This window comes from Anguilla anguilla, chromosome 16 (genome assembly GCF_013347855.1).
Source record: "Anguilla anguilla isolate fAngAng1 chromosome 16, fAngAng1.pri, whole genome shotgun sequence".
Classification (NCBI taxonomy): domain Eukaryota; kingdom Metazoa; phylum Chordata; class Actinopteri; order Anguilliformes; family Anguillidae; genus Anguilla; species Anguilla anguilla.
The window spans coordinates 25735969-25759510 of record NC_049216.1 but is presented as its reverse complement, the minus strand read 5'-3'; the positions used below and the strand labels follow the sequence as shown (position 1 = coordinate 25759510).

Genomic DNA, 23542 nt, shown 5'->3' with positions numbered 1-23542 from the left:
AAAAAAAAAAACAACAAATGATCATTATTGCTATCAAGTACCACAATTCAATTAAAGGCATTCAAAGCATAATCACTTGGGATTTCCCTTTATATAACAGCCACTGTTGTAGTGGCTCCATTTTAAGAGCTAATTTAAGATAGCTGTACTGCTTCTGACAGACAGAACATTTATCACACTTGGTCACAGTAATGGATTTTTGTCTCCTGAGCAGATTAAAAGCAAGACTTTCCATCCCTAACTTTTGGCTATGTTTGAGTGCATTTCAATTTTTTTGCATAATATGTTAATATTTCTGAACTTGTGGAACCACTTTTGTTCACTGATTCTTTTCTGCCAAATATGTTTAGTTTTTTTTAGAAACAAAAAAACAAAAACAAATCCAGCTATTACCTGAACAATGTCACAAGCCTCCCATAAGTGCTTCTTAATATATTCAGTACATCACTCTTTCACCTCTCACTTGTCTTCTCCTGTAAAGCTAATGCATGCAGAGTCCTAAATCATCTCCAGCGCATGAGAGCAGTGGGGAGTGAACACTGCAGGTGACTGCTGCCCGAGGGTGACGAGCCCAGGCTGTCTCAGGCCGTCTCAGGACGTCTCAGGCTGTCTCAGGCTGATTCAGGCCGGCTCAGACTGTCTCAGGCCGTCTCAGGCCGACTCAGGCCGTCTCAGGTTGTCTCAGGCTAACTCAGGCTGACTCAAGCTGTCTCAGGCCATCTCAGGCTGTCTCAGGCTGTCTCAGGCTGTCTCAGGCTGTCTCAGGCTGTCTCAGGCTGTCTCAGGCCATCTCAGGCTGTCTCAGGCTGTCTCAGGCCATCTCAGGCTGTCTCAGGCCATCTCAGGCTGTCTCAGGCCGTCTCAGGCCGACTCAGGCCGTCTCAGGTTGTCTCAGGCTAACTCAGGCTGACTCAGGCTGTCTCAGGCCATCTCAGGCTGTCTCAGGCTGTCTCAGGCCATCTCAGGCTGTCTCAGGCCATCTCAGGCTGTCTCAGGCTGACTCAGGCCGTCTCAGGCTGTCTCAGGCTGTCTCAGGCCATCTCAGGCCATCTCAGGCTGTCTCAGGCCGTCTCAGGCTGTCTCAGGCTGTCTCAGGCTGTCTCAGGCCATCTCAGGACGTCTCAGGACGTCTCAGGCTGGCTCAGGCCGTCTCAGGCCGTCTCAGGCCATCTCAGGACGTCTCAGGCCGTCTCAGGCCGTCTCAGGCCGACTCAGGCTGTCTCAGGCCGTCTCAGGCTGTCTCAGGCTGTCTCAGGCTGTCTCAGACTGTCTCAGGCTGTCTCAGGCCCTCTCAGGATATCTCAGGCCGTCTCAGGCTGTCTCAGGCTGTCTCAGGCCGTCTCAGGCTGTCTCAGGACGTCTCAGGGCCCTTTCCACTCAGCAGAAGCCCCAGGCTGCGGCGCGGTCCCCAGCCGAACCCGCGCAAACATGCCCTGGGAACGACGTCGCGTCCTCGGCCTTCCCTGGAGTCCGGTCACATTTTCAGGGGAAATAAACGATCAAAACCAAGCTCCGCACGCTCCGTAATGTGAAGCCTGGCCGCTGCGGACACCCGCCATGTCCTTCCGTTTTAAGCTCTCCCCTCCCCTACCTTCGGAGCAGGATTAAACTTAATGAGACCCGATCCCCTCTGCCCGCTAGGGAATGCCGTACGTCACCCCACAGTACCTTATCTGAGCGCACCGCGGCACAGCTCGGTTTACTTCACAAGCTGACTAAGAGATGCTATACCGTTTTTTGAGTCAGCGAGGAAGCTCATCCCAGGCGAATGGAGATAGTTTTCCGCGGGGTGAATCTCACTCGCCGCTGCGGGCTGATGCTGAGAGGGAGTTGCGTTTTCGTCATGTGCCCGGGAGATCGCCATAGAAACAGATGTGCTCCCCACCACGTAAAGTGACTGGACAACTGGGCCAAGGGCACCTGTCTCCCAAAATCAGGGGAGATTGTGCCCACTGATGTGGATTATGGTGTTAACCTCTAACCAGGGGGGCAGGCAGACTTTCACTGCAGGGAGAGGGAAGTGGTGAACCTTAGACCTCAGCAGAATGGCATGATGGGAACGGCGCAGCACATGGGCATCTATGAAAAAGCAGTTTGTCCAACGCCGTAACAAGGTGAACTTCCCCCTGCTCCAGAGAGCGTCTGGAAGTGTATGAGAATGTGCAGTGAGCAAACAGGACTGTGGGATCTGTGCACACTGATACATGAACACTTAAAAATGAAGTGAAATCTTCAGTGCAGCTGGCGTCTCAGCGGGTGATGCCGGAAGGCTGCCAGAGGAAACATTTGCATTTGATTAGTCTGGCTGCCGGAGGAAGGGGTTCTGCGAAAGGTGTCAGGACGTCCCGTGGCTCGGTCCCAGGGCCGTGCCCGACTCGAGCAGCTGCTGAACCCACTTGGCAGGGGCGCGTCTCTGAAGTGGGACAGCAGACAGGGCTGCGGCTGTCTGCCCCCCCCCCCCCCCCCCCCCCCCCCCCCCCGCCCCTTCTGAAGTGCTACTGCTGTTTCATTAGTCATCTGTCTGTTCGGCACACATGACAGGCTTTTTTTGAGTTTGTGGTTATTCGTGACGGTTTTAAGGGTTTGAGCCTTTCTCCGTGTGACACCTCTGCTCTCAGACATGTGAGGGGAGTCAGAGGGAGGCACAGCGAGGCCCTCCCCTTCCAGAACAGATCTCTCCGCTGCTCTGTGGCCCCTTGACCCCAAGGAGGCTCCTCGGGGCAGAAAGACCGTGCGTCCCCACCAGCACCCTCTCCCCGCTCCAGGGCAGCACTCAACAGAAGGGCCGTGCGGCGGCCTGGCACCACAGCTCATTATCACCCAACCCAGTGGAGGGTTGGGGCGACGCCCCCCCCCCCCCCCAGCATCTGCCAGAGCCTCCCACTGAGGGGGATCGCAAACTTAGTGGAAGTAGTGCTGGGAAAGCAGATGCCACAGTCTGCCTTCAGTCAAATCTGAAGGCTTTGCTGAGCGGAGTTTGAGCTGCCTACTGCCGCCGCGTATCTCTGCACAGCTACAGACCTGCAGCCGCTTGGCATGGCCGCACGGAAACCAGCTGCCACATGATTTCAGCTTTAAATCCTGGCAAAGGCCTGGCCGCTGTTCTCTAGGAAAGGTTCAGACCAAAATGACTTAATTAATACAAAACCTAAAAAGGATGACTTGCATGAACATACAAAGTATGACTATCACAAAGTTCTAAGAAAATGATCATGCTTTATGTTCAGTTAAATGGCAGGAAGCTGGTGACTTCGTGCCTGTGCAGTCACAGTATTGATCACCCAGCCTGCTTTGTTCCCTTCAGTCCTGTCGTGTTTAACCCATCGAGCTGTTGTAATTTACTGGTCGCGGCTTGCATCCCCTCTGCCAAATCACCTCAGGACATCATATAAGAAGCATCCTCTTGAAACTGGTGTGTCGCGTCTAACAACCTGTTATCTGAGAGAGCCGCAGTGACTGCCTTCAAGGACTGGAAAGGCCATTAATGTGGAGGCAACACAAGACTCTTCATGTCATCAGGCCCAGCGGTACCGGCTGTTTATCAGTACGACAGAGCTTCACAGACAGAGGCAGTCCTCTGGTACTTCCTCTGTGTCACTGGTGCAAGCGTGAAGACATGAGCACTGCTGTTAAGGACTTTCCCATGTGTCTGAGGTAGAAGTACAGCAACACTGAGTAGCACTGAGAATAAGTAAAACTCAATTACATCAGGCATTTTCAAAAACAGTTTCCAAATAGTTGTATATATAGTGCAAATATTGACTATGTTAAACAAACTTTGGAATGACATCATTTTTTTGGCACAGATCTTTTCCCGTTGGCCTTTCAGACATTGCAGTGCTACCCACACTCACATGCTTTCTGCACCTCTGGGGCATCAGAGGCATAACATAAGAGGGCAGCAATTAGTCACCTGTGTCACATGACATGTTGACCGGAGTTGATCTCGCAGTCTGAGACCGACAACACCTCATCTTGCTCAACTACCTAGACCAGACCCGCTCACCTTCTCCTGGTACTGGCGGCGAGAGGAGTCCAGTGACTGGATCAGAGCGGTGGCATGGCCCACAAACATGGCGTAGCACGTGGCACCCACGATCATGCTGAGGATGGTCAACCACACGTCCGTCATGCCCACGGGAGGGTACATACCGTATCCAATGCATAGCATGTGGCTCATGGCCTTGAACAGGGCGTAGGAGTACTGCTGGCCCCATGTGTCATTCTGAGAGAGAGAGAGGGAGAGAGAGAGAGAGAGAGAGAGAGAGAGGGAGAGAGGGAGAGAGAGAGAGGGGTAAAGAGAGAGAGTGAGAGAGAGAGATAGGGAGACACACAGTGACAATGTCCTGTGTCCTCTGACAGTCCCATAGAGGCAGCCATAGAAAGGTCAGGAGACATTCAAATACCAGGCCCATCACTAGCCAGGACAGGAGACAGAACATAGACAGTAAGGTTGGATTTAATGTCAATCTGGTTCACTTTTTTTATTAGGCCTAGGGTGATAAAACAGGTATGCAAGGACTAAATGCACTGCTTTAAACAATTAAATTCTGTTTTCCAAACATGCTGACAAAAAAAGTTTGAAAATACACAACGGGATTGGAGTGGGTGGCTGTAAAACAAAATGTAGGTCAGCTTTTTAAAAAAGAAAACATTTCATCGAGTTTCCAGTTTGTGGATAAATGACCCTCCTCCCGTTAGAGCCCTTTAGTAGTCTACAATGAATCAATATGATCTCTTCCCCGAGGTGACATTTTCAAATTGCTCTCAAACCTAAATTTCCACTTGAGCAACAGATGAAATATCGCTTATGCGTGCTGATGAACAGGTCAAATAACAGCAAAATCATGTAAGAACAAGCTAGCGATTCACAATAAATACTAATATTGTCCTGCGGATACAGAAACACTCTTGTCAGCTTAGGATGAAAAGCAAGGCAATGACTGCATAATGGAGAGGCATGGGAGGAAACTCTATTGTTTGAGGGCATCGGAAGTCAAGCCAGTTTATCAGAGAAATCAGGGAGAAGGCCCCATTCACAACTGAAATATCCCAGTTTGCAATCCAATCCAATGTCAGTCATTGAATTGTTTAAAATGCGATGCCATGAAATGAACAGATAATCCCCGATATGTTCTGAGACATTCTGTTGCATTCTGTCATTGGTTTGTCTAAAATCTAATTTGAATTTTATGGGATTGCTTTTGTCATTTTAGGAATGGAGCATTCACAGAGCGCAGATTAATCCTCTTTGATGCCCAAGAGCTGCCATGAGCTTGATAATAAATCCACACATTAAACCAGGTCTCTGAAGAGGCTGGGGTCATTCGTAATGTTTAACATTACTGCGTACCACCATTGTGTGGTAGGATCGGGGTGACACATAAGGCATCTTGCGCTTCAGCCACATAAATGCAGACAGCTGCAATGAGCAGTCACAGGGATGTATGTATTCATTCAGGGATTCACATGAGGCACATCCCATTATTTACTGCTTCACATTCAATTGTGTTAGTGGTGACTTACAGTTTCAATTGTGTTCAATATAAGAAGCCCACCGACAACCAACCCTTAGGACCATATTAATCAATGTATAACATTTTAGTCTGTAAAGCATTTGCTTATCTTAATCATTACATACTCCCATATCCTGAAGAGTCAGTATAAGGGCTTTAATAGTGGAAATATAGCTACCGTTGATCACTCGGTTGTCCATAAAAATACATTATAATGATGAATAGTCACCATCCTAAAGTCCTTTTGAGTGCCTTGGAGAATCACAAGTAGTATATTATACAGGCAAACAACAGAGAAGAGTGAGTCTAATGCCCAAATGGTAAACCACAAATTTGAATAGACAAAATAAGAAAAGTGCCAGGTGCAACAAGTCCTCCCCACACTGCACACTTACAATGGGTTTTGGAAGAAAAAAAAAGTTTTTAAAAATAAAAAAGGGTGGGCATTAGGAGAAACATGATTAATTGAGCGAGAGTACGTGTTAAGGTAGCACTCACCACCATCTTGTTCTTGGACACCCAGCAGTCTGCGGGGAAGTCCTGCAGCATGGGCACCAGGAACTGCAGGCACCCGTCCCAGTGGCACAGCAGCAGCATCATGCCAATCAGGTTCACGATGCGCACCATGGCGCTGGCCAGGTCGTAGGTCATGTGAAAGATCTGCGTGACCCGTCACAAAGGGGAAGGCAAATGTGAAGGGAGCAGCCAGGCACACGTTTGCTTGTCAGCAGACTACAGCCCAATTAAGATCAACAGACTACAGCCCAATTAAGACTGCTGCACCTGCGGCACACGGATCTACACCGTTCTTCTGCTGTTCTTTCCACCCCGTCGCCCAGCTTTCATTTCTGCTCTTCAGAAACGGGGGCTCCAGTTGACTTTGTATTTGTGAGATTACATGCGAAATATAATGGGAAGGTATGAACTCGGTGTTAATCTGACCCCAATCCTAGGTTGTGGTGCCCTTAATCTGATGCACGCTGTGAAATTAAAGAGAATATTCTGTTATATAATCCATTGCACATCACAAAAACTGTGCCACGCAAATAGTGTTCATACTGGAAGCAGGGCAAGAATAATGCTCTGCTCATTAGGGTGTAAATGCTGTAGAATTACACTAATGAACCACTTACATTAAAAATATTAAAAAGCCATTAGAAAAATCTCTTTTCCTACAAGGCAGGGCTACAGATGTGATATCTGCAAATTCTTCACTGGTAAGAATGACAATTATTCATAAAAATGATGTGCAGATATACCCTAATATAGTACAGTAATTAACAGTATTGAGGGCAAGTTTTCATTGTGCTTATAAATCTGCCACACTTAAAAAATATAGCCTAATTTTTACATTCATATGCTGATACTGTGAATTGCATTGCCTTCTGGGAAGACTTTAGGTTGGCCATAGTAAGCACAATTAGGGATGAAACAATATAAGTTACAGCAAAGCTGTTTAACATCTGTTAATAATTTAGCACTTTTTAAGGACTGCTGAATGGTCTAAGGCAGAGGCTCTAAAACTCAGTTCTGTGGTCTGGTTTTTGATGCCATCAGTGTCTTGATCAGATAAGCTTTATGAAAAAGTGCTTACATTTTTCTCAACCTTATGCTTTAAAACACAAAACAGGTTTGGCTCATGGCTATTTGCTTTGATTTTTCTCTGATGTCTTCATTTTCCACAAATGGTTTTCACAAATATTTACTTGTTCTAATCACTTGCCATATGACACAAAACTATAGCATTAGTAGATCTGGCTGATGAAAAATCCTGGGATTTGAATATGGGATATTTATTTATGCCAGGAATGGGCATTTCTGATTTAACATAGCCATATGATGGTAAATCATCACACAACAGGCATCACAAGTACCTCATTATGGATGATTAACAGCCAATTTCGACTGTAATTGTGGCTGGGACCAAGACCAGCATACACAGGAAGCCCCAGGTCGGAGTTCGAGAACCCTGAGTTTGAGAGTCCCCTGAGGACTACGGTCTGCTAACAATACCTCTCTCCTTGTTAAAAGAAATGCAGGCCTGTTTATAGCTCTGTGCTTCAGAGGGTTATGCTGAACTAGACACTCTTTGCCCTTTCATTGTGTCGAGGGAGGGATAACACAGCAGAGTGGCACAAATCAACCACAGCCGTGCTCGCCATCGCGTGCCGACGGCATCCTGCGCCAAGCACTCCCTTTCCGCACGTTCTCTCACGCCTCGGTGTTGTCATTTCTTTTTACGCTCTCGGGTTGTTCTTCCGTCGTGTTTTTCGCCAGGGAAAAATCAGCGAGGGAGAAGAGTCTCCGGGAGCTGGAGGTTGTGTGGGTGGCTGCGCTTGGGATTCACATCAACTTTTTCAGCAGCGCTGTTACAGATGGAAGGCTCGGGCTTTCTGCTTGAGTTGGGAGAAACGGCTGGGCTCACGGTGAGCTGTACAGAAATCCTGGGCCCCTGTTCAATGTGTCTACCCTCAGGCACGGTGACATCATCGAGTGGTAGGTACGTCGCCCCTCAGAATCGCCAGAGTTTCCAACGAGAAGCTCCCTGCAGCGACATTCTGTACATAGCGCTGCTCTCGCAGAAGCAAACGAGGCCTATTTTCATAAATCAAATTCATTATGCATTTGCACAGCAGAAACTGCTATTCAAAAGACCTTATATCGCTGGAATTGCGCATGCTAGCCATTTATACAGTAGGACATTTACTCAGGCAATTTAGGTCAAGTAAGTTGCTCAAGGGTGCAATGTCAGTGCACCATCAAGAACTCAATCCTGCAGTTGTATGGTTATGAGTCTCATATTTCCCAAAGGCAAACACATGAAGACAAAGCCCAGTAGCTTAAAATAAATTGCGCTCCATCACATTAAACAAATGTAGCATATGAATAAATAATAAATTACCCCATAACAATGTAGTGCTTCTATAATTTCTAGTGTTCCTTTATCTGCCATTACGACAGTAGATTACCTCAACTGGACAAAGATAAAAAATATCTATCCATCCATCCATCCATCTATCAATCCATCATCTATACCCGCATATTCCTGGACAGGGTAGGGGGAGGTGCTGGAGCCTGGAAAAAATCTCTAAAGATAAAGTTATTTTGTAAAAGGACAAAGCTCAACAAGAATAACAAAAGGTCTACAAGGCTTTTGAACATGAAAGACAGCAAATTTAAAACATCCAGAGAGCAACTGAAATGTCGTCTTGAATGAGGGTTGACTGTTACATACTACAAAAGTAGTGATATCATTATTACTGGCAAAATTATTACAAGAAGCTTTCTTTCCAATAACATCTGGGGCACTGCTAGTAATAACCGAAAGTTTTCAAATGCAGATGCAAGGACAAAAGGTAAAGCTGTGAATGCATGACTTCTAAATCCCAGAATTAAGAAGAGCCCAGCTTTCCTGGTCTGGCAGGAATAATGCCATGCAAATCTTCACATCGCACTGAAAATATTAAAGAGCAGCAGCATTGAAATGCAGTTCAAGAGGGGGCAAATTTTCACATTAGCTCTTTTTTCTCTCCTCTATTCAAATACATGGGCTAAGCAAAGCAAAGCAGGGGAGGGCTGTCACTTTTTTAAAGGATATTCCTTCTTGGAATAGCCTTAGTCAGATGTGTCTGATATACAGCCATTACAAAAAAAATGTTATTTTGCAGTAGAATAACAGTGTCTGACATAAAAACAAAGATGGCTACTACTCAGGAAGGAGGCATGACACTGTCCTTGTTCACAATGCTGAAATATGAATACGTGTTGAACTACTGGAATTTTAGCAGTCAACCCAACTGAAAACAAGCATGTGGATTTTATTTTCAAGCTTTCAAATTACACACAGATTACAGATCTCATAAATATAAATTCCCACACACATGCGCCCGCACACACACACACACGCACGCACGCGCGCACACACATACACACACACACACACGCCCGCACACACTCCTGCGCACTCTCTCCCTCACTCTCACACATACACATATGCCCATACACAAGAATGTATAGGGTAGTATAAAAGCTATGATGGATCGTTATGCACTTTCATTTAATTAATAGCGGTGCATAATAACCTTAACTGCATTGTTATCAGTGTTGATTAATGGGCCCAATAAGATTCCTCTCAGAGGTCTCATAAGGTCAAAGCATCCCACATTGTCAACTATGCTGACATATTTGGCGCAGCTGGAAGGAGAGAGAGCTCTTAAAGGACACCAAATGCTGGTTAGTTATCATATTGCTAAACGTCTAATATAATTGAAACCCTGAGGATGTGTTTACTTGATCTCACCCTGCACTAATCAAGTAAAGAGTCTGTTGGGGCAGTTGGTGCAGCCGTGGAAGGCAGAGAACCGCTCTACTCAATGAACCAAGCAGGACTGCTGTCAGGGGAAGCCCGTCAGCACCAAGGACAGCGGTCCTGCATTGAACAGCACGTAGGCGGGCGGTGGGCCGAGCGCACACACAGTGGAGGAACACACAGTCTATGCAAAGGATGCAAAGAGTAGCTCTAAACAAATATACAGACAGTCTCTCACAGATCGCATAGATCTGCCTGCACCAAATTAAAAATGTATTGTTTACATTTCTTTTTACTGAAAAATGCAAACAATAAATATCTGTGCTTGGTTATCATATCAACTGTCTAGAAAATAGCAAACAAAATATATATATATATATATTCATAATAATAAATAAATAAATAAATAAAACATTTTTTAAATTATTGTCCATGTCCAAGTTAATTTTTCTGCATGCCATGGGAATGTTGTGAACTTATATACGGACCCAAACCTGTATCTTAGGACCACATTATAAATATTATCAATGCTATACTATTTATAAATGCAGCACTCCAGTTGATGAATGTCTTCTGAAGCAGGACACGACCACACCCTTGGCTTAGTATTACCAGGTCAGGTTAAATCTGGTTAAAGTGGCTTTTCAGAAAGGCACCATCTCACTTCAGGGCCAGAGTAAAGTGAACTAAAGCAATACCAACAATAAGTCAGAGGCGTTGTGCTTTCATGCATGCCAATGAACGTGGAGAGGGCTTTAAAAACACTGTGATAAATTGCAGAATAGTTACAGCCAGGGGTTCGCGCAGGATTACATACTTATATTAATATCGCAAAAGGTGCATTCATAGACTTGAGGGCCTGTCAGCGCAGCTGGAAAGCCTCATTGTGCATCCCACAATGCCCGATTAAACCCTTTCTTCTTTCTGCTCTTATCTCTCAAGTAGCAGTCCTTGGCCCCAAATGTTTGGTCTCCAAGTGGGGGCTGATTGGTTGATTTGCATTATGTATTTATTTGCGCGGGTCTATTTAGCGGGAATGAAAGGAGCCCGTTTCCGCCGCCGCGGCGCTGGGCTGGCGGCGGGGCCCGTTTCATGGAGCCGTCTTATCAAAGAGCCCTGGGATTCCCGCAGCATATTGGATCATTCTCTTCCCGTCCAGCACGCTGCCAGTTGAGCCATGGAGCTATAAATCTTAACAATCCCAAATGCCAATATTAATATGGATGGACTCCACCACTCTGTGCTATAAACAAACACAGATGGTATTCCTCCAAAGCTCCTGGCATGGAGATCAAAACCACAGATATTATTTTTTTTTTTATCATAGTGAAAAGATTCATCCTCTAATGCTTATTATGATCTATCTGTTGTTCACTGTTTTTCTGCAAAGCGCACTGAATGTATTATTTACAGTATACATTTTATTAACAGGCAGAGCAATTAAATTGTGACATTCACAGTATATTCCCTGTAGGTATCAGTTTATCATCTCCATAAAATTCTGGTATGGCATAGTTGGATAAGTTACTGTTTTAATCATTTCTTTCTTTCTTAAAATAACTTCACAACATCATTTCTTCTAGTGCAGTCATTGCCATAAATTACCCTGAATCATGAAGCTTTTATTTAGACAACTAGCGGAGATTGCTAGTAGGTTGCTCTCACGGATTAGTCATTAGTGCCCCATTTGAATGCCATTTAATAACATGCTGACTAATTCAATTCAGGTCAACTCATTGTCTACAGAGGACGATTCAAATGAGCAGGATATCCGATGAGCATTTTATTTTTATCACAGTAAAATATTATGCAGCACGCAACTGAGCTGTTAAGAGGATACAGGAGACAATGTGGCATCCCCTGTATGACAGATATCTGCACACCACTTAAAATGTCATTTTCTCTGGCAGTGTCATACGCCCACAGATGTCATTCTGCCTGGATAACATTTAGACAAACACTTATTTAGAAAGTGTTACTGACTCTCCAGCATTATTAGCGTATCTTGAGTCACAATGTTGGTGTCATTAGATAATGGCATGTGATTGGGGGTTGAGATTGCGCTTGTATGGCTTTGTGGATGTGATTTGTGTCACACACAGGCTATTAACACTGAGGAGGAAACTAGGCAATTATGCAACTGGCAGAAAGAGGAATAGTTTCAACTGTAGACAATTAATAATGCTTCACAAGAGAGTTAACTCGTCGACATTGTGGAGGACACAGAATTTGCCCCAAGACTCAAATTTGTACACCTGTCTGTCTGCCGATCTATCTCTCTCTCTCCCTCTCTCTCTGTCACACACATATATATACAGGCAACACATTTGACATTAGCATCAGTGGGGGCTTAATACTAAATGACAGGAGTTGTCTTGTCAGAATATGTGCGGTTGCGATTAGGGCTATCACAGTAAGCTGCAGCAATTCCTGCAGGGATGCTCCACTGCTCAATCTAGCCCTGCTTTGACACACGTTTCACAGAAAGCGACAGTCGCCCTGCTGACAGGTGAAACATAATCATCTGAGATTTTATGGCTTACGACGTCCTAATCAGGCAATATTCTGCTTGGCATGTGTGGACACAGTCACAGTGCACTGCGTGTACATAAAGAATCAGACGGTAAGGCATTTCCAGTGAATTCCATTGCGCTGGATGATCTGAGACTGTGGTTTCACCAGCTCTGCAAACAATGTTTTTACAATGTTTTACGCATTCTCACAGATTTGAAGAATAGCCAAACCAATAAAAAATGTGATGTCGGTGAGAAGCCTTTGAATAAAAATGAGCTCTATTGCAGCAAAATGTGCCCGTTGTTTGTAAAGGCTGCCAGTTGCAGCTGGCAAAGGCAGACAGTGTCCGTGCTAACCGAGGCCGTCAGGCCTGCAGGCCAGCGTGTAATTGGCTGCAGTGTGGCCTTGGGGTGGGACAGAGGGTAACAGTCAGCAGGATTGTCTTCACCTCATTGACTCCTCTGGTTGATGTGATGCCTGCAGTCTGCCTTCTTCAAGAGCGCATGGAGAGGATGCAGCTCGGATGCAGCTCAGCTCAGCTGATGGGCTGCTCGTAAGAAGCGTGCTTTGGAGGAGAGGACGTGCTGCTTGTCATGAAGTGACAGAGGATGTTGCAGCAATGGGGAAATACACACAATTGTGGATTTTAATTTGAGCGAAAAGAAAAAATAAGGGACCAAAATGGAATAAAAATATAAAAAATTAATATCTGAAGCCAATGCTTCAGAGCACAATTTTGGTGTTGGTACTGAATAGATAAGCTGAGACAGTCTCAAGAAACTGGCAAGTGTCTATTTTCTCTATATGTAAATATGTAAAAGTTATAGTGTCTAGTACAAGCTTTTACAAACATTCCATCAATTTAAAAGCAGTGAATGTGCCCATCATAAAAGAAACTAATTATGCAAGCTGAATCAAAAGGCCAATCTTTCAGCTGTGTGTGTTGCCACGACAACAGTCTATTGCATGTTAAAAGGTCTTCAGTTGTTAATCGCAAAAAGTTATGTTTGAGGAAAACAAATCTGTGGGCAGCGTGAAGAAACAAGCTGCCAAGAAAATCAGCGCTATCCCCCTGCTAATCCTGGAGGATTTCTTACATGTGAACTGGCAATCGGAGCTTTCCTCTATAAATGAACAACCCACCAGCCGGCCATTTCTGACAGGGTACATCCTCTTACTAATGGCGTGTGCATGCATTACCCAATTGAGGGCCAGGCACGTGGCAGATTATCACTGAAATGATTTTCCTAATTTTCTAAAGATAGCTCATTTTACTGTTGCTTCCTCTTGGCTCCTGCATTGCATGCTTCCGTGTTCACTCCACATTACACTGCCAGAATAATTGTAGCATCCACAGCCAAATGAGACATAGACAAAAGCTGAACTGAAGATGGGGAAGACAAGAAACAGCCTAAAATTCAAACAGTGTGGGTTTATATGTGTTTCCCTATAATCATAAATCTGTATAAAATACGCTCATTCTTATCATACTTTTATAGCTTGTTACTAATGGGTGATAGTGTCACAAAAGTAACTACTTTCAAAACAATCTGCCAGAAATGGTTCAGAAAAGGGTGTGTGTTAAATAACACCACAGCTGACTCCCTGATTATACTGTAAATCTGGGACAGTTTTTTTTGTTTTACATCTTTCATGTCCCTGCCAGGTGCTTTCATATTGCAGTCTCACTGAGCAGTAGCCAGCAGTCAAGATGACCTTGTTACCATACTCCAGTAACACGACAGTCCTTCAACCATGACAAACTCTTCATGACATGAATACCATATTGAATGGACATTAATGTGTTAGAGTACTGCTTCAAATAACTGGTAAATACAATAGATTAATTGAAAGACAGGTGGCTAAACTGCACTGTTCTTACAAGACGATAGTCATGCATGGATAGTGTTAATAACGTAACGGGGTGTATTCGAAAATATAAAGAATATGAAAACGTCAAATTTTTAAAAAATCATATGGCACATACTGCACATAATCTTTGGTTGTAAAAAATAATGATTGTAGCCTGATTGGTGGTCACACGTAAATTAATTTGGTAGTGCCACACATAACACGTCGCTCAGAAGTGAGGCAGAACTTTGGCTGTTAATGTGATCTGTAATCACATGACCTTTAATGAGCACTAGTGCCAGGAATGCCTTCCTACCTCCTCCCATTGGTGGATGTAGCGGATGAGCCGCGAGAGGCGGAGCAGACGCAGCAGACTCAGGATCTTGGTGAAGCGGACGATCCGGAGGGCGCGGGCCGTCTTGTAGAAGTCTGAATTGATGCGCGTCTCCACAATGAGGAAAATGTAGTCCACGGGAATGGAAGAGATGAAGTCCACTACAAACCAGCTGCGCAGGTACTTGATCTTGATTTGCTGGGGATCCAGGATGATCTCTGTGTTGTCCTCCTTCACTATGCCCGTGCGGAAGTTCAGTACCAGGTCAATGAGGAAGAAGGTGTCCGACACCACGTTGAAGACGATCCAAGGCGGCGTGTGCTCGTCCTTGAAGAAGGTGATGCCCACGGGGATGATGATCAGGTTGCCCACCATCAGCAGCAGCATGGTCAGGTCCCAATAAAACCTGCGGGCAGGGAATACAGGCAGGTACTGTATCAAGGTGACGGAGATGAGGAAGGTGACTGTCTGACGTAACAGACATGACGGATATAATGGAGGTGATGGAGCTCTGGATGACTGTTTACCATAAAACGCAGAACGGTTAAACTAACTGAACTTAATTTTAAAACAGAAGTTTCATAAAGGTTTTACCAACAACCTAAGCTTGTGCCGCATACTTTGAATTAGTTATTTCAAACTACTGTATGTGAAGCTATTTTACTTCAACTGAAAGATGCATTCTGCTCAGAAAGCAGCCAAGATAATAACTCAGATCCCAGCTGACACAGAAGCTAGTGTGTGTTCATGTCAGTTTCCACAGACAAACAGCATGGAAAATGTCAATAATCAATTGTCATGTCTGCTGCTCATCTGCAACTCTAAACAAAGAAAGACAAAGGGCAAAAAAGGCTATTTTATCCTCAGTGTCAATGTGTTTGGTTATAAATTGAACCCCACTTCAGCTTTATAATTAACTACAGATTGATTTTGCTGAATGAAGGATGGTCTATCCTTGTGCTCTTTATGGATTGTGGGATGAGTGAGGTTCAGCATTTTGAGCCTGTCTCCTGGGTTGGATACCTCACAGAAGTGCACCTCATCCATAAAAATCCATCACAGAGCAGAACCAATTTAGAGCAGTGCACCAAAATAAATGAAAAGATCCCATTCCCCATGCTGACAGTCTTTTACTGGAAATGAAAATCCAAAATGCAAGTCAAAACATGTTTTTTTAGGGTTGACACTTTCAGTGTCTGGAAATTATTTCTAATTGCATTGAAACTACATGTACATTAACTATGTTTTTACTGTAGGTAGAGTGAACTGGGGTTCTGGAGAGATTAACACTAGTTTGCATACACAAAAACATGCACATGCACACATATGGAGAATGCAAAGACATGCACACACTTACATAAATAAACATAAAATAAGGCCACTAAGGCCAGGTTAGCAAGTCCCATCAGTCATTAAGTTAAAAGATGCTGGGCATCAAACATTGAGACCACAGTCTGAGGGTGGCAAGGGGGTGGCGGGCTTCAGCTCTTCTGATTAGTGGCTTCTTTTGAGTACCATTGATATGCACTATTTCTTCGTTCAATCAGGGTTCGAATTACGGGGGAGATTGGGGGCGTCTGACCCCCCTAATTAAGACTTGGACCCCCCCCCCCCCCCCAAAAGAGGTAAAAACAACAGGTCAGGGGGGGCGAAACATTTATATATTCTTCTTACCTGTAATCGTAAATATTACAATATATTTCCCATCAGTGCCATCACTAGACACCAACCCTAGTGACGCCACTGATGGGAAATATATTGTAATATTTATGATTACAGGTAAGGATATATAAATGTTTCGACCCCCCCCCCCCCCCCCCCCCCGACCTGTAGTCTCAATATTTAAATCTAGATTAAAAACGCACCTCTATGGTCAGGCTTACAATCAGTTGTAGTCTGGAGACAGGGTGCGAGAAGCCTGTAGTCATAGAGCTTTGTAGGTGGCAATCCTTTCCTTACTGTCACCTGTCAATCAGCTGTGACCCGACTTTACATGGGCTGGCTCTTGATAGGCGGGTATGGTTGTCTACCCCTCATGACTGCATGGGCTCTCCATCCCTGTCCTAGTAGATATGCAGCCATATTCTACTCCTGGCGGGGTCCCCCCAATACATACCACTGCCACCTTACTCACTGTCTGCTATATTGCAAATTCCCTAATTCCCTTTCTACCCTCTTCCCCACGCTGCCGGCGGGGCTCTTGCCCCAACCCTCGAGAGTGCTTCGAGAGTCGTCTGGTCTCCCCCACCTCTGCGGTCCAGCCCCTCCTTCGTCATTGCCTCCACCCTGCCCATATCTGTCGCCACCTGCTGTTCCCCATCACCGCCACCCGGCCCCACCCATCATCTGAGCCACATCACATATCTTATGAAACTGGCTGACATGCTGGTCACCAGTCGGCACCCTGAGCTGACCAGAGGAGGATGGGTTTCCCCCTTGAGCCTGGTTCCTTCCAAGGTTTCTTCCAATCTACCACAGGGAGTTTTTCCTTGCCACTGTTGCCTTAGGCTTGCTCCTGTGGGGGTTTAGGCCAGGGTTGTCTGTAAAGCATATTGTGACAACTGCTGTAAAATACGCTATACAAATAAAATTTGATTTGATTTGATTTGTTTTTACCTCTTCTGGGGGGGGGTCCAAGTCTTAATTAGGGGGGTCAGAGCCCCCCAATCCCCCCCGTAATTCGAACCCTGCTTTCAATCATATTTTTATTATAAGAATAAAAAAAAAAAGTGCTTATGCAGTCACACACATACGACACAAGTCCAAACATGCACATATCAAATCAGTAACAGGCAATCATTCCGGATATTTCATGCTTCAAATTTCTGTCAAAAATTCAGGGCCATATCCTGTATTTTGTAGAACAGTAAAATCCAACAGCATATTTGATTTTCCTAGGAGTAGTAGCACAATTTCATAAAACTGAGGGAAATAATGTGTATGCTAGTGAGAGCATTTACATCCATTCCGAGTTCTCCTGCTCACTGGAAATTGACATGACACCTGTTCTAATATGTCAACTTCCTGACAGTTCCCTCAGCTGGTGTGCAATTGTATATTATAACTGGGTCACCCAAAGAACACAGACATCAGGAGGTAAAATTTACAATCCTGTCAAGGAGGAATGGATAAAGACAGGAGAGCTGTTTCCCATTTTCTCTCTGAGCCCTGATGAAAGAAAAGGCTGGACAAACTGCTGTCAGACTCCTCTAAGAAAGCAACACACCGGTCTGAGGCACACCTGTTCTGTGTTTGGAAATGCCTAACATAATCTAATAGGTGTAAATGTGTGCGGATGTATGAGTGTGTGTGTGTATGTGTGTGCGTGCATGTGAGTGTGTATGTGTGCGTGTGTGCACGTGTGTGTGCACGCACATGCGTGCATGTGTGCATGTGTGCGTGTCAATGTCTATATTTGTATGTTGGGCTGTGTGTGTTTTTATTTTTGTAGGTATATGTGTATTTTAACACACACAAGTTTGTGACAGTTTGCTCGTGTACATATTTCAGCCAGGATGATGCGCCCTGAAAATGAAAGTCAGTTCACTGTTCCATATTAGAGATTATTTTATCATATTATTTTATGTACTGAAATCCTAACATGGAAAATAATGAGATCCTGCTCTACTACAAACAGTGGTGGAAACAGTGCCAGAGATGGGTCCAGAATTGCCCTCTCTCTGCGTGACTCCACAAACAAACACTGTCTGCTATATGAATAAAATATAATTTTTAAATAAAATAACAGGCTGTCTGGACCCAGAACCCTGCAGCACTGAGCCCTGGTCATCGCCCCGGTGATAATGGAAGCCTTGATATGTCCCTGCCCACACAACCGTACACTACAGCTCAACCTCGCATGTGGCCATCAGCCGAACATTTTCACCCTCTCCGTATTGTCATCTACAGGGCACGGGGAACCTTCCTTCCGTCCCCAATTTTCAGTGCCAGCACAGTAAAATGTCCAGTTTTAATTCAACTCTAACAGAGTACATATGTTCCAATAAATAGAGAACACTGGACATTTTACTGTGTAGGGTCAACATTATACTGCATCTGTTGTTGGAGGGGACACTGACAAAGTGGTTATGAATACACACCTTAGCCATGAGGTGTTTTTCATAGCTGCTCGCTGATGTTGTAGAAGAATAATGGGGCTGTGTTTGCATTAGTCATTTGATGTGTCAGACCAATTACGGGAGAGAACAGAAACAAGTGCTTTGTGAGGTGGCCCCCTTTGGAACTACAGCTCACTGACTGAATGAGGACAGCAACATCACCGTGTGTGTGTCCCACTGCTCCTCCATGAAAAAAAAAAGAAGCTTGTGCCACCTTGAAAAACATTGACCGTGCACAGTAACTGCTTTAACTTTCTGCATTGTGGTTTCATTTATGGGGGTGAGTCATCATCCATAACCTGCAAAAGTTGAGCCCAAGGTTGGGAAGATAAACTTTACTGTATTTGAGGAGTTAGTCAAGGGTCAAAAGGGACCTTGCTTCAGAAAAGCTGTCCTGCTCCATGCCCGAGTAAGTTGCCTCAGGTCATATAAGTGCACACGGTGCAGCTGAACACTTCTGTTTACACAGCCCATCTTGAGGGCATCTCATCAACACCACAGAGGCTGGTGATTCATTGGACAGGATCTGAAGATAGTTTCTGCAGGTTGTCTGGCACTAAATTTTCATGGTGGATTGTGGGATAGATTGAGTAAAGGCAGACTCTCTATGCTAAGGTATGCACTTAATATCTGGGCTGTATTGCAGGCATTAACCTGGACAGCCTATTGGGATGACATACTCACACAGGCAACAGCTTAAAAGCAAACACTATCAGTGTCTGTGCAAATAACATGTCTATATAAACACACAGGAGTGCATTTTATCCACCCCTCCCATCCCACCATCAACCCCTCACCCCACCCCACACCCTCCCAACAAGGACCAAATGAAGTAAGAGTAAGAGGAAGAGAACTAGGTTAAAAGGGTTAATCCCATTTTTGTTGACATCCACTCAAATAAACTGCGCTGACAGCGCTGGCTTTGCTAAGCACAGCCGGCGGGCACGCTGCGAGCCCACAGCCACCTCTGTGGCTCCACGCGCACAGGTGGCTATATTTAGTCCAGGCACCCTGTTTTTATCATTCTAAACACTGCTGCTATCAGGAGAAGATTTTGCTGGAGTGAAAGCAAATCTCTTCAACCCGGGGGTGAGAGGAAACAGGTGAATTCACTAAGCACGTACGGGGGATTGAGGAAAAAGATCGATGGGAAAAGTAACCCTTGCCCGACGTCGCTAAAAAGAGGGGCTCCATTAATAAGATTACAAGGTAGGGTAGGACTGATCTATTATGTATTGAATTTAGCAACAAAGCACTGAGTTGCTGCTCTGTTGGGAAAAAAAACATACCATAGCCTGTAAAAAAAGAAGAAAAAAAAGTTTTTTTTTTTTTATTCTCGGAGACCACAGCAGTGAGACCTTTGAACAGAAGTCAGGCTTTTAGAAAAACACTTTTGTGGGGCTGTTGGGTGACACATCTAGCTAATCTACTCATTCTCAATACAGTGATTTTCCCCCTGGAAAAAAAACAACAATATTGTATTCTAATTTTCTTCTGTTGATTTTAAATTAATATACAGTAACTGTCATGAATTTTAGTAAAAATAAAGCATTTTTCACAGCCTTGCTTTTAGGTTAGTGAAAATAAGTTGCATACAGTATGTAGAATATTTGGTACTGGTTGGCTATATTATATATCATGCGTTCTTCAAACATGTATTTGAAATGTGTATCCTGCTTACTGCCTTAAGTAGAGATTACTGCAGCCATGTTAAATTGCCTGTGTTCATGTTATTACCTTATATCTAAATAAAGTAAAAAATAAATTAAAAAAAACTATAAATCTTGGGTGCTCTGAGGAGCTTCTGCCATTTTAATACTAAATACCCATTAAAAAGAGGTGTTCCCAGGCGCAGGCTGCATACCCATGCTACACTTTTCAAATTAAAGCAAGAGATCCTGGCGTGTAGTGATTTATGATGTGACAGGGATCATTTGCACCTTGCACTGCAGTGAAAGGAGCTTGTCTAGCTCTGGCTTGCTCTGTATGCGAGAAGTAAAGTAGGGACTTATTACTATAAGCCGCCTCCTCAGTCAGGGTGAGTTACGAATATTGCTTGGTAGAGGCTTTTAACCAGAGTGTCAGGAAATAGAATTAGGCAGAGGAGCGAGCGAGAAAGAGAGAGAAAGAGTGTGAGAGAGACAGACAGAGAGAGAGAGAAAGAGAGAGAGGGAGAGAGAGAGAGAGAGAGAGAGAGAGAGAGAGAGAGAGAGAGAGTTTGTAAAAACCACAGAGGGAGATTCCCTGGGCACAGCACGCTTGCGTTCGTATAGAAGGTGCACCTGGTGCAAGTGCACTGTCCTTGCTCACTGCCTCTGGTCCACTGCCACAGGGTCAGAGCACAGGAGATCTGGCATCCAGAGAAAAGGAGGCTGAGCACGGCCATTCTGCAGTCGGCAGCGAAGTTCGTCCACCTCCACAACAGGACGAACTCACGCAGCTCACACTTCCCTAATACCACTATACACAACTGAACAAGGAACAGCGATCGCATGCAATTCCCCAATCAACTCAAGCTCCTCAGAGTTCCTTCAACACCTAACATTTGCATGGGCACATGTGTACTTTCCCTTTTACAACCTTTTGCAATCCATAGCTATATCCCAGGCAATCGCACCATTTCGAGAGGTCAGCCATTGTCAACTGCTGAATGCAGTATCAGTATCTATGTAAGAAAGAAAAAGCAAAGACTTGTAAAAAAAAAGGCGAGGATTCAATATACTTATTTTGTATTTACATATAATTATAATTAGTATAATTTCTTGGGTGTGAAAGCTACAAAACAGTTCCGTGCATTTAACTTCAGGGAACTAAAACAAAAACTCACAAAACTGTTCTGTTCAGTAACAAGAAGCATTAATAGACTGAAAAACTAAACTGTGCAATAGGAATTGACCTAAATGACAAATTACATTAAAAAATCCCTTGTAGACATTGTAGACATCCCTTGTAGGATTTCCCTAGGGAGACGAGGAAATAAAATCCTTTTTCCATTAAGATGGGACTTTTAATCCACTAATCTGTCTGACTTCTAGACACCTAATGTGTAACATGAGCAGACCAAACACACTGACTGGGAAAAGCATGTCCTGTGAATCCCTATAGCCAGCAAGATACACTTTTTTATCAGTATGTTGGATTAATTCTCTCTTTGGTCAGTGCATGGCAACCCTAACCCAACCCCCACTCCCATCTCAACATAGCTTCATCGCCGCCAATGGAAACAGGTGACATCTGACATACATCCGCTTAATGGAACAGAAAAGACCTCCTATAGTTATAACGTCATTGCCGAGATAATGTTAATGGTGGGAATGAAAGCCACATTGATAGAAGGATAAATAAACGATGCTCAGGCATGAAACAAATACCCCGCAGTTTTGACGTTGTGTAGAAGCGACGTGACACACGCAATGCGTCCAGTGCGAGGAGGGGGGGGCAGCGAGGGGGGGGGGGGCTGAAATAAGCAGGGCGGCCGGAGCTGTTTACATCAGCAGAGATAAAGGATGGCTGGGGACTGGTGTGTGTCCGGCCGAGATTGAGACGTGGGGAGAGAAGCGCGGGGGCGGACCCGGCCACATGGCCCCCCTGTCTCTGACCGCTCTCGGCTCGGGAGAATTAGAGCCGCGCTCGAATCAGGCACCGAGGGGAGCGGCTTCTGCATAAACAGGAGAATCTGACACCAAAGCGAAGGTCTGTGTGGCTCAGTGCTGATTACAAATCAGCTCCAGGTATGGAATAAACCTATGAAATAAGTGTAATACAGAATTAACGCACACACGCACACACACACATACACATTCATGCACGCACACACACACACACACATGCATGCACGTACACACGCACACACGTGCACACATACGCACACACACACTTTTGTTCCCCCATAATGTGGGAACGATGTATAAACAGGGTTGCAAATCGTTCATATGCACCCGAAGGTTGACAGTTCTTTAGCACCCTTCTTTCCACTTTTCAAATACAGCCCTTACGATGCAGGTAATTTAGTTGGTTGAATCGATACGGATACGGACAGTGTTTTCTCTGTATAATGTTAATATATACACTATACTGTCGTTTTCATAATGACACAATTAAATCCCACTAATAGCAATGAGTGCACTGTGGACAATTTTGTTAAAGTTGTTCTATATGAAAATCATAAATATGTTAAGATTAACAACATAAACTCTAAAGATGTCATAACTGCTGATAACAGACACAGAGCGTGACTGATGTGGGCCAGGGACAGGCTGAAGCGTCTTTCTTCCTATTAAGGAAATGCCTTATCGATCAATGCAATCTCACAGCCAGCAAGTCTGGAGTTGACAGATTACCATCGCATGATGATGCTGGTCCTCTAACAGCTAACAGGCACGGATGTAATTCGATGTGTTTTAGGACTATGAATCACAACTGAACTAAATACTAGGAGAGAGAGAGAAAAAAAAACAATGACATAGAAAAGCACGTCTATACTGAAAACCAGGGTGGCCTCCTGTTCCACGTGGAGCCTTTCAATCACTTTACTGCATTTACCCCCCCTCCCCTGGCCGTTCCCCGTCCTCCCTCCATTAAATAAATTGTGTGCCAATAATCTCTTCTGATGTGTGCTCCTAATATGCTCAGATGGGCATGGCAGCCTATTTTGATTACCCCACTCTCAAGCCTCTCTAGCACATTCGGTAATCCCCTTCCTTACCCTCCCAACATAAAAAATGGACTCGATTAATTCAGGAAGGAATCACCAATGCATGGAGAAAACAAAGACAGTCATCCCACATGGCACACCACACTAGCCCTGGGTAGAAAGTTTACCAGCAAGACTCCTGTTGGGGGGGGGGGGGGGGGGGGGCAGGTCAGGCCACAAGCTTGACTGTAGGTGGAAAGATGAGCA

General features: G+C 44.7%; 1 protein-coding gene across 1 annotated transcript in view; it reads right to left on the bottom strand.

Annotated features, from left to right (window-relative positions):
- Window positions 1–23542, bottom strand: part of LOC118214913 (potassium/sodium hyperpolarization-activated cyclic nucleotide-gated channel 3-like) — a 51472-nt gene that overhangs the window by 19125 nt on the left and 8805 nt on the right. Inside the window, exons 2-4 of the mRNA XM_035395206.1 lie at window positions 14507–14930; window positions 6015–6176; window positions 4007–4225 (exon numbers count right to left, since the gene is read on the bottom strand). Coding sequence (XP_035251097.1) covers window positions 4007–4225; window positions 6015–6176; window positions 14507–14930 — 805 coding nt within the window. The remainder of the gene's footprint in view (window positions 1–4006; window positions 4226–6014; window positions 6177–14506; window positions 14931–23542) is intronic.